This window comes from Pantherophis guttatus, chromosome 2 (genome assembly GCF_059756535.1).
Source record: "Pantherophis guttatus breed Tessera chromosome 2, ASM5975653v1, whole genome shotgun sequence".
NCBI classification, from domain to species: Eukaryota; Metazoa; Chordata; class Lepidosauria; order Squamata; family Colubridae; genus Pantherophis; species Pantherophis guttatus.
This window is the reverse complement of record NC_142064.1, coordinates 72,259,386-72,271,697: the sequence shown is the minus strand read 5'-3', so window position 1 is coordinate 72,271,697 and position 12,312 is coordinate 72,259,386. Positions and strand designations below refer to the sequence as shown.

Genomic DNA, 12,312 nt, shown 5'->3' with positions numbered 1-12,312 from the left:
TTTGCATCACAATTTTTTCCCTATCCCTCCCCCCTTTTCTGGATGTATGTTTAGTTGTAGTTCTCATAAGACAAGTATTAGCAATGCAGTAGCCACCACAACCAATAGCTCTTGCCACTTCAAACCACCTTCTGTTTTTTGTTTTCTATTATATCATTGTAAATTCAACACACTAAGTATTTATATCTGGAACAAATCAGAGAGAAACCAATGGTATATCTATGAGTTGTATCTTCTGAAAACAAGCTTCATATTGGTGGTTTGCAGCTGTACCTCTTGATAGAATCGCTGGATCTGCTCATGGCTAAACACCTGTGGATGGTGGCCATAAAGCACTCTTAATCTGAAATTTACTTCCAGATTTCAAAATTAGGATTTCCTCTTGGATCAGAAATAGGAGCACTGTGATTAACACAGAACTATCATAGTACATAACTGTCAAACATTCCTCTCATTAAGATTATTTAATGCTGCCTTTAGGATTATATATTAATATATTCCCATAATGCCAACTAGAAATATATAAAAATCTTAAAAGTGTACTTTTTGGAAATAAGGATCTGAGATTTAGATTTTCCCACCAGAGAGGACTTGGAGTGAACCTTAGAATATAATATCTCAGATTCATATGCAATTTTATATATAGTAGACCTGGCTGATTCCATAAGGCAGGGGTGTCAAACTCAAGGCCCAGGGGCCGGATCATTGTAGCTCCCCCAAGCTCCATTTTCACTGGCAGAGGGCAGCAAGAAGCCGTCGCGGCTGAAAACGGAGCTTCAGAGCCCATTTCGCTAGCAGAGTACTCGGGCCACCACAGGCGCCCCCCATACAAGTGATGTCAAGTTGGCCACACCCACAGTGGCCATGCTCACCCCGGCCCCCAAAGTCAAACACAATCCTGATGCAGCCCTCAATGAAATCAAGTTTGACACCCCTGCCATAAGATAGAAGAGTATATAGGTCTCAAACCTTCTCTCCAGAAGCCTTCTGAAAATTCACCTTGGTTTACCTCCTGATTTGGAATAGCATCTTGAGAGTTTCAGTTTTCCCCACCTGTTTCCTGAGGTACTTCAGTTATCATCTTCCTCATAATCCTGGTGTATGAAAGACATAGCCTCTTATGCCCCAGGCTGTCTTTCTGAAAATTAAATGGTAATGCCCCGCTCCCAAAAAAGGAAATGATATTTATATTGCAATCCTTTGATCATATTACTAAAAAGACGAGATTGTTGTTCTTTGGCATAAATGGCAGATGTGGTTACTTAATATAAATTCTGAATTGATACAACATTCTTTGCGACTTGGACCTCCTGTTTCTTTACAGTTGCTTTACAAATAACTAGGAGTCAGGTGAGACAAATAAATCTGTGGTGTCTTTTTCTTAAAAACAAACTCGTGTCCAGGAAATAATAACTAATCCTTTCTTAATGCAATTTTCCAGATTTGTTGCCTCAGGTTTTTGCTAGCTGCAGAGAACATTGTAACTTGTTCTTTTGCTAAAAGTGACCCAATTTAGATTGCTTAAGAGGGCATAACAGAGAGAGAGTTAATAAAGTGGAGTTTTATGTTCGAGATTCAAATCCTATATGGTAATTTTACAATAATGAAAAGGTTATCAATCTATAATATAACCAGTTAGATCGTTCATCAAACAGGTAGGTATTCATCAAGCACTTCAATTACCCCTAAATATATAACCGACGGCAGCTTAAGTATCCAAATTTGAATTAAAATTGCCAGATTTAGATGCAAAGTTAAATGCATATTTATTTAATAAGCTATTTTTAAATGTTCTTTTTAAAAAGCCCCTAAGTGGTATATGTGACATGCAACAGTGATGTGACACCAGTGCAAAATACCATGGAATATAGAACAAGAAAATGCCATCCACACACAAAGTTCATTAATGTGAAAATGCTGACAAATATGGACACTAAAGGCGACTGAACGTTGTCATCTAACCAATAGTGTCCCTGAATGTTCCTACCAGTACCCTCATCTACCACTCTCACATAAGGGTGTGAGTTTGCGGGAATCTAATTGCTGAAAGACCGACAAAACTATAATAGCAGACCTTTAACAAATCCTACTGTAACAAAATCTGAAGAATCTAGAAAATGAAGAGCATATTTTTAGCAGCTTTTCCAAATAAAATGCAAATGATTGTTTCCGGAGCCTTTTAATACCTGATTAATTGCGCTATTTCTTTCATATTAATATTTGAATTGTTTGTTTTCCATTTCATTTTGAGAATATATCAATATTTTGTTATGAATTATTCTGAATAGGGTTTCAAAATAGCATAATGTTGATAGTTAATTACTTAATTCCCTCTCCAAAGCTGTTATCCTAGCTATTCTTTCTCCCAGTACAGGTAGTCCTTGATTACAACACTTAATTTAGTGACCCTTCAAAGTTACAACATCACTGAAAAGAGTGATTTATGACCATTTTTCACAGTTATGACCATTGCAGCATCCCTATGACCAGGTGATCAAAATTCAGATGCTTGGCAACTGGTTCATATTTATGACCATTGCTGTGTCCCAAAAATCATATGATCCCCTTTTGGACCTTCTGACAAGCAAAGTCAATGGGAAAGCCAGATTCACTTAACAACCAGGTTACTAATTTATCAACTGCAGTGATTCACTTAACAACTGTGGCAAGAAAGGTCATAAAATGGGACAAAACTCATTTAACAAATTCTCACTTAACAACATAATTTTGGGCTCAATAACAATAGCACTTAGATTTATATACCGCTTTACAGTGCTTTTACAGCCCTCTTTAAGTGGTTTACAGAGTCAGCTTATTGCCCCCAACAATCTGGGTCCTCATTTTACCAAACTCTGAAGGATGAAAGGCTGAGTCAACCTTGAGCCTGGTGGGATTTGAACTGCCAAATTGCAGGCAGCCGGCAGGCAGCAGAAGTAGCCTGCAATACTGCACTCTAATCACTGTGCCGCCAAGGCTGCAGGGATTCACTTAACTGAAGCAAGAAAGATTGCAAAATAGGGCAAAATTCACTTAACAAATGTCTCATTTAACAACAGAAATGTTGGGCTCAACTGTGGTCATAAGTCGAGGACTACCAAAGGAAAAAGGCAAGCAGGAAGACATATTCTGAGATCGTTAAAAGTTTTTTCACCCTAAAGGACTACAACCATATCTTGAAAGTGAATATGTGCACATTATATACCAGATTGGACTGAAGATAGACCATAATTTCAGATCTTATTTTTCTTTAGACAACTTGCAAAATGTAGAAGTGTTTTTCACTGTCTTCTCCAAGGAAATGTCTATTTCCAAGTTTACATCATAGCTCTGGATTTCCCAAGTGGTTTCCACAATCCTGATGAATTTTCTAAATCATCCAAGGTTAACTAAATTCCCTTTTTATTTATGGAGATTCTCAGTCATCCTGGTCATGATTGTCCCAAAGGTGCTTTTCCAAAAGGCAACTGGACTTTCTTGTTTTTATTTGAAGACATTTCGCTTCTCATGCAAGGAGCTTCTTCAGAGCTGAAGAAGCTTCTTGGATGAGAAGTGAAACGTCTTCAAAGAAAAACGAAAGAAGTCCAGTTGCCTCTTGAAAAAGCACCTTTGGGATTCTCTTTTAGTTAGTATTGTCATGGATTTCAAGAATACTGGTTTTGTTTTTTGTAATATTTATTATATATATAAAAATGAAATAGCATGTTAAGGTTAATCTTATATTGAATGAAGATATATAAAATGAAGATACATAGGCTACAGCTTCAACATCTTAGGCATTTCATGCAAAAGAGGACAGTTACATTTTTCTAAGCAAGTATTTTTGAAATATTCATATTAGCTCGTGTTTTCTCTCCCAGATGCTCCTAGAAATTACTTAAAGTAAGCAAGCACTTAAGTAATTCCTCCTGTTTATGGTGCATATGGTGGTGGCAACAGGCTGCTGGAGCTCTTATCATAGGCTGGTGGGGCATCTGGCACCTGCATCAATGAAAGTTGAATAAGGGAGAAGTTAATAATATGCATAGAAAAGTAAAACTTCAAAATTCCCAATGCTAATGTAAAAATGTTTCCGAAGAATAATCCCCCACCATAATTAATTTCCAGAGACACAACTGTGCTACTTTTTAGCAGTCAATATGTCAAGGAGTTATGCAAGTAATATATTATTGCATATATTTCAAGATTCATATTCATCAATTGTTGTAAGCATTCATTGTAGGAAATAGTTTGTGTACTGGATGGTAGCTGGATGTGTGTGTGTGTGTGTGTGTGTGTGTGTGTGTGTGTACTATTGGTTGGTTTCCAATATAAAATTATGCTTCTTTGTTCATCTAAGAGACAACCAAGTGTTTAAATGAAAGATTTCAACGTTCAATATTCAACCTTTAAATTTAAAAAGCTGATTCCCAGGAATAAGCTTTTACATCGGGGTCCCCAACTCCCGAGCTGTGGCCCATTACTAGGCTGTGGTGGCCTGTTTGCAATTGGGCCACACATGCAGCAGGCGAGCATGTGCACGCACATGCAGCTCCACATGCACAAGCAGCCTGCTCCAGTTGTGTGACAGGTGTGCACAATGGCCGCTTGAACAAATGGAATTCCGTGCATGAATGCACACAACTGCCACTCACACAGAACCATCCCCTCCCCCCCTCCGCCAGGCCCACCAAGCCAAAAAGGTTGGAGACTGCTGTTCTACAGAATAGACCAACAGTTGACGTCGCTAATTGCCCCAAGTCCCACATAAAACCATTCATATTCATCATAAATATAGCTAAGAGTCCATTCTTGGGCAATGACTTCTCCTTTTCATGGGCCTTGGATAGTAGACCTCTGGTTTTGTAAAAGAAACATAAACCACTTACCAAGCAACAGAATGCCATTGTGATACAATCATAGAGACCCTGTCCAGATTTATCTCTATCTTTTAGAGCACCTAATCTACTAATTTTTCCATTGCACAAACTAGATAAACTAGAGAAAATAATAAATTAATTGGATATAATTGACATCAAAAAGGACAGACGCCCACTATCCCTAAAATATTTCAAGTGCCCAGAGTATCTTGTCACTGACCTCAAGGTGGCAGCTTAAAAAAAGGAATTTCAAAAATGAATTTAGTAACAACATAGCTGAATTAGAATTCAAAGTTTTTAACATAATTTCTACATAATAGATCAAATGATTTGGCTAAAAAGTAGTTCAGTCAGACATCCTTATATTGTTAGTCAAAATGTACAATACAGTGTTTATACATTTTGACTGACAGTACAAGGATGTCTCATTGAACTAACTTTTTTAATTTTTGGCCACTTAGATAAATCTGTTTCTTTTTCCTATCCTGACCTTCTCTTTCTCTCGTCCCCAAACCACTGTGAATGTAGAAGATTACCATGTGTGAATATTCTAAAAGGAAAACTCTGGAGGGTCTGCTTCCCCAAACATTCATTCTTTCTGTCAAGTCCCAAAAGGGCAAAAGGGAATATTTGTGTGTACAGAGCAGTGTTTGGCTCTCCAGGACTATTTTTCTGTAAGTCAAAACCCAAAGGCACAGTCACAAAATGAGGGAAAATAATTGCTCCCTAGTTCATCAAAGAGTCAGATGAAATTATGTTGCAGTACAAATCTGTAAGTAGTTTACTAACAGGAAAATAAGTGTAATATTTTGATCACCATTGGATAATCAACAGTGGTAATTGAATATATTCAATAAAAATGGAAACATGTTTATAACTAAAATGTAAGCCTGAAGGGACTGGATGTCAATTTTGCACAAGCTTTCTTCATAGCCATTTCCTGAAAATAAGCTATATCCTGAAAATAAACCCTAGCATGTTTTTATGCCTAATATACGCCCTATTCCCCAAAATAAGCTCTACTAAGAGCCTGGACAGCTGGCTGCCCACCCATTCCATCTGGTTGCTTGCAGTGCTGTGGCCACAAGGCAAGGTGGGGGGGGGGTGGAGCTGCCCCACATGCCCCACACTGACTTACCTCAGGGCCCCCACAGCCAGGTCATCCACACCCTAACACCTGCCTCACTGCAGCAGCAACTGGCAGCTGTGTGCACACCTGCCTTACTGTAGCAGCACTGGCAGCCATGCACAGCAGGAGCCCACGTGGCTGTTGGACCACTTCTTATACATGCTTATGGCCGCAATGGAGCAGGAGGCCGAGGGTGTGTTGTGGCCACGGCCCCAAGGCGAGGCAGGTGTTGGGTCATGAATAACCTGGCTGTGGGGGCCCTGAGGTAGGCAGGGTGCGGGGCAGCTCCACCCTCCGGCCTCACCTCATGGCCATGGCATCAATGTGTCACTTGGCCTCCTCCCCCGTTGCAACTGCAAGCAAATAGAAAAAATGGGCCTCCCCAAATGGGAAAAAAATAAGACACCCCCTGAAAATAAGCCCTAGTGCTTATTTTGGGGTCCAAAATAAAATTTTCAGGGAAACACAGGTATATAATATGTATTGCCTGCTAGAAGCAATGAATGCAGACAGAATTTTTACTTCATTTTTTATTTTAATATTATTTCATCCAATCTATATCCAGCCCATTCTTATTTTAGGACACGTATCTCTCCTAACTCTCTTTTTAAACTGACTGTCTAAACTGTAGCCTCCTGAAGCATTAATCAAAAGTAATGATAAGCAATCATCTTACCACATGACTATAGCTGCTGGTGTATTCCCGCAAGGGCAATTTGGAGTCACTGAGGGAGCTTCTGCCTTCTGAGGTGGTCAGAGAGGCCAATCCAAAATTCTTACTCTTTGGCACAAAGATCAATATTAGAAAGAGTTCAGCAAAACAGAAAGGCAGGGTATTAATCAAACAAATGAATAGAAAAGGAGATACGGAAGGGATCTTGAAATGCAAGGAAGAAAACATACTGCAACTTTAGAAACACTTTTCATCAAGAAGAGATAATACACTCTGATTATGTTAATGCAAAATGATTAACTTTCCCATGGCTATTGAGTAACTCAACTCATAGCTGAATTTGTGCCCAGGTTTAGCATCAGTGGCTATTCAGGCTTAGTGTGGATCAAATGTTCTCAACCGGAAGGCCTGTGGTTCAGATCTCTTTAAAATTTGGATGCAGCTCTCAGAGACCCATCCAAATTTGTCAGCAAACCATGATTTTTCATATTACAGCAACAAGAAATTATTGAATATATTGAAGTAATCATTATTTCAACATGTTATTAATTAAATCAAATTTGATTTATGACTGAATCTAATTTGTTGTACCATCCCAGATACTGGCTTCCAATTTGCTCCAGGTATAATTCAAAGTACTGCTTATTACCGTTCTCACAAATTCCTACATGGCATGGGGCCAGCACATTTGAGAGACTGCCTTATTCACACAATTCCTATCAATTACATCAGGTCAACCAGAGGAGCATGCTCCAGATCCATCTTTTTGGGATTTTTTTTTTTTTTAATTTGATTTATATACCGCCCTTCTCCGGAGACTCAGGGCGGCTTACAATGCGTTAAGCAATAGCCTTCATTCTTTTGTATGTTTTATACAAAGTCAGCTTATTGCCCCCACAAACTGGGTCCTCATTTCACCTACCTTAGAAAGGATGGAAGGCTGAGTCAACCTTGAGCCTTGGAGAGATTCGAACCAGCAGAAATTGCAGGCAGCTGTGTTAATTACAGGGTGCACTAAACCTCTGTACTATCAAGGCTCTTGTCATATAATGGGCCCAAAGAATAGTTGGACCTGCACTCTAGTATCATACTGCCTTGAGATTTGGCTGACCCCAACACTGTTCTTCTTTCAAAAAGCCTTGAAGACCTGGTTATTATCCCTGCAAGAGACTAGGAGAGTCAAGTTCACACTATTGGTGATTGATGCATTGGGGAATCCCTTTGATTAGTCAGTTGGAATATTTTTATACACACACACACTCACACACATTGCATTTCCATGTGTTTTAATTCCTGTGGGCTGCCCAGAGTCACATTGGTGAGATGGACAGCCACTTAAATTGATAAAAGTAAATAACAAAACTTTGAACACGTTCTCCACAAAATCAGTCAAGATTCATGCTAACTGAGCTACCCATGTTGCCCAAATGTAGCGAACAAGATTGTAGCTGACCCAGCTAAGGACATTGTGTGAATGTAATTATAAAAGGATTCTTAAAAAGCTCCAGACCAGAATGTATTTCCTTTGGCAATGATTGGTTACAGAATATTTTTATTGTACAGCATCAAGGAAAAAGAGGAACATCACCTGAATCAGATGGTATAGATTCTAAGTAGACTTGAGTTTAGCATATTTTGTAGAAATTAAACAGTGTTCAAAGAAATGGGTCTAATAAATAATGCAATAAGAAGGCAGTTTATTCTTACCAAAAGCCTTTTATAACCACTGTGCCTTTTACAACACCAACAGCCAAGAATCAATAAAACTGCAAGAAGAACTATTAGAATTCCAATACCTGTAGCCCTGTTGAAAAAGACAAATTAATCTAATTACTGCTAAGGATCTGGAATAACTATTCTACATTTCAAAGGTACATCCAGAGAAAAAATGACTTCAAGCTTTACAAAATATAGCTTTATCATTTAAATGGACATAAAATAACAGTCTTTATTAATAAATGCATAGTTTTATAAGGAATGTATTAATATTCAAATGATTTCAGAAATTTTATTTATCTATGAAAAACTATATGCTAGAAACTCATGATCAGTTAGGTACAAAGGAATAAAGATGGACTTTTGATTACTGCAATTGGTTCAGTGCATGGAGACTCGAATCTCTACAAATGTGAAATTCATGTCAGTGTTCATATAACATGCTGAGACATTATGTAGTTAGGACTAGTGCAACATTCAAATACCAACTATGGGTTAAATTGTGGTTAAGGATTACAAACTTAATCTTAATTACAAATCATCATCTGTCATAGATTTATTCATGTTATTTCATGTCCAATGTATCAACTAGATTAGAGTTAGGGAGGTGTTAATTCAATGTTCTATTCTTCAAAGTTAGAGACTGGATGTTGAGGTAACCACCGACTGAAATTCCTCTAACTATAATATCTCTATTAATCTGTCTCTATAATTCTACAGGAAGATGTGAAAAGGTGTGGAGGGAGATTCTGGCCTTGATCAGACTATCATGTTAGTTTATTGCACTGTATTATATAATCTATTATATTATCTTATATTCGGTTATTGTATTTTTGTTGTATATGCTGTAAATTACCAATGAGATGGTATATAAATGACATGCATGCCAATTTATTTTATGAAATAGAATTATTTAGCAACTATTTTAAAAAAATCAGGAAATGTCTGCCAGAGTCTTGGTAGACCAGACCAAGAAATCAAGAAGGATGAAACTGCTTTTATTGAGAACCTTGCAAATATGATTTTTGCTGCATCTCCTCTCCTTTCTTATATTTTTGTGAATATAGGGATATGCTATCTCAGTAACTTACAAATGTGTTGTGGACTTAAAACATGTTTTTCCCTTCATTGCTTTGACAACAGAGCTCCCGTATTTCTATCAGGCTCATCTTCCTTACTCTCTATAACCAACTAACCACTATAAAATAGCCTGTAATCCTACACAAATGCGAATAAAAGTTAGTTGCATTTCCTGGTACTGAAATGCTGGGTAAATGGTTTACCCATAGTTAGTTCATAGTACAATCTGGCATAAATTTTGCTATATATTTTCAATCCCACAACAAAGTGAGTAGCAATTGTTACATGCCTCTGCAATTCCACAAGTGAACCATATGTAGTACCAGAGAGTCAAAAAAGGACAAAGAAGAAAAGCACTCACTTCTGTTGTCCTTTCCCCAAATGAAAAGCATATATTTCACAATGAATTTTTTTTTAAAATTGTCCCAAAATGCTTACTCTTCTGGAGAAAGAGAAGTATATCCCTTCCCCCTACCAAAGTTGCCATCTAGGTAATGCTCTCCCCTAGGCATCTTGTTTTGTTCAGGTCTCACCTAAAAAAACAAATAGAACAATGCCTGGTCTGTACAATATATTTCCATAAGATTTTTGAAATGAAATGCAAAAATATAGTGTTACTTTTCAGCAGCATGAAAGGTGTTTTGATGTAACTATAGTATAACACAAGCAGCAGCATGCTATGTTCTCATCCCCAACCTTCTGAGGAAATCTAAAAATCTCTTTAGATGTTTCCGTTTTAAAGTACTATTTTCCTCCTTTCCACCAACAAGGTTTTATTAGGGCTATGATCCAGCAGGCTTTATCAATGTTGTGGTTGGTGCTGTGGTGAGGAGTGGGACTCCTGCCTTGGTTAGACTAGAAGACCTCTAAGGTCCCTTCCAGTCCTGTGATTCTATGATTTCTATCAGCTACTTCAGGCTTTTGCTCCTCCTCATTTCCAGTTGCTGAGAATAACTCTCCATGGTAATTTTGCCTTGGGCCTTAAGAGAAATAAGGCACTCAGCTTTCACAGAAACATCTCCTCCCATTATTTCTGCCTGGTGCTTTCTGAAGTGCTTGTTAGAGCTTGTGCAGATTCCTTATAAACATGGCCTTTGTACTTTTGAAAAAGTACTGTACTGCACTCTCTTATTTAGAGAATGGTAATTTGATTCTGCCCAGAAGGCTATTTTCATTTTAAAATGAAAGCTTATGTGATAATTCTCTTGATCATACAAACAATGATTGATTCTGTTTACATATTTCAAAGAGGTGATACTTAGAACATATGATCTGCCCACAGAATGCAACAATTCAATTAAAAACGAAACAACTCACAGAAGAATGTGAAAGGCCTTTACTTACGGAAAAAACTGGAGAGCAGCTGCCAATCAAGTCAAGCTTGCTGGACAAATGCTTTCTAATCAGTATCAGAAACACAAAAACAGGACTCTAGGTTAGATCTTGCAATTAAATTTTGCTGTGAAGAGCAGATTATTCAATTTTCAATGGTATCTGAATGTAAAACCCGTTTTATTTATAAACTGAAGAAATATGGTTCAAGTTATAACAGGTAAAAGGATTTCAGATCTTGGTTTTATATCTTATATACAGCTTCTAATAACTCTGGGGCAAGTGCACCAGACTGATGTTTTTACAACCATATCACACAATATATTTAATGTGGAGTGGAACAAGTGTGTCTCTTTGGGAAATAAAATACATATAGACAAGATAAAATGTCCATGCTACAAGTATGGTATCTCTCAACAGAACCTCTCTTTTTGCATGTTCTGTGTACTCTCTAAGTCTGATCCAGAAAGTGGCTTGAGCAGATGTGGAGATATAGGAGGAACTACAGTGAAGGAACATGCAAAAAATCCATAGCTTGAACAGAAATACACTCATTTCATTTTGTATATATCCTGTAATCAAGAAGTGGTAATGAGCTTTGTTAAGATATGCTTTGTCTAATGTCATGATCTCTCAAACTTTTTAATGGATTTGTTTTGTTGTCATTTATATAAATACCCAAAGAAAATTAATCATCCATACTAAATCAAGCTGAATGGTTTAATCTAATTTGTATGACTTCAGCCTTAGACAAATAAATACACACTTTCGGTTAGCCGCAATTACACTATGTAAATCCAATTAAAGGCAGTAAACAGGCTAACATTCTGCAAGATAAGAATCAAAACAGCATTCATTCATTTAACTTTATTTCAAACAAAGATCACACAATTAAAAAGCAGCAACAAAGAAAAGTACCATAAACATTCATTAGTTTTGATGACTGTCTATTTACATGTACATAGAATGTTAGTTTTAATATTAAATTTTAAAACACTAAAATCTGATTTCACAATAGTCTAAAAACAAAAGTGTGGTATTCTTTAATAGCAAAGTAGTAAATTATGCACTGAACTAAAATAATGACTCCACCAATTGCATCAAATTTATTTTTCAGAAATAAAGAATCTTACAGACCTGAAATTTAATATAAAACCTAGCAAACAAATATTGTGAGTCTTACCAGTTCCTATACTTCCAGGGTCTGGCTGAGCTATGAAAGGTTTTCTCATTTTTCCTTAGGATTAGCTAACTCTCATGACTATCACGAGTGAATTCCTGGCAATGCAGCTTTTGAACACTATAATTGGCATGATTTAGCTATAAAATGGCTTTTATTCCTCAGTCTAGCTTTTCCCCCACTAGTTTAAACAACTTAATACTAAATCATCTTTCTTAACCTAATGCTCTCCAGATGATCTGTCTGGGCATTTTGGGAGATAAATTCCCAAGTCATCTAGAGAAAACAAGCTGGAGAAGGTTGTTTTGACCCTATAATATGGTAGCCACTATTGCTATTGGCTGCA

The 12,312-nt window shown here is 37.2% G+C and overlaps 1 protein-coding gene across 1 annotated transcript; it reads right to left on the bottom strand.

Annotated features, from left to right (window-relative positions):
• Window positions 1–3,654: 3,654 nt before the first annotated feature.
• On the bottom strand, window positions 3,655–12,067 carry MLANA (melan-A). The gene is made up of 6 exons (XM_034411256.2): window positions 11,970–12,067; window positions 10,799–10,853; window positions 9,893–9,987; window positions 8,366–8,462; window positions 6,662–6,766; window positions 3,655–3,978 (listed from the first exon to the last, which is right to left on the bottom strand). Exons 3-6 carry the CDS (start codon window positions 9,964–9,966, stop codon window positions 3,910–3,912), a joined length of 345 nt encoding a protein of 114 aa, XP_034267147.1. The 5' UTR covers window positions 9,967–9,987; window positions 10,799–10,853; window positions 11,970–12,067; the 3' UTR covers window positions 3,655–3,909.
• Between the last annotated feature and the right edge of the window lie 245 nt (window positions 12,068–12,312).

Excerpts from the sequence above, each read along its gene's own strand:
- MLANA (XM_034411256.2), bottom strand. The coding sequence starts at position 9,966 with ATGCCTAGGGGAGAGCATTACCTAGATGGCAACTTTGGTAGGGGGAAG. Across the intron at positions 8,463-9,892 it reads ACTTCTCTTTCTCCAGAAGA|GGCTACAGGTATTGGAATTC; the intron begins GTAAGCATTTTG and ends CTTTTTCAACAG. Across the intron at positions 3,979-6,661 it reads CCAGCAGCTATAGTCATGTG|GTGCCAGATGCCCCACCAGC; the intron begins GTAAGATGATTG and ends TCATTGATGCAG.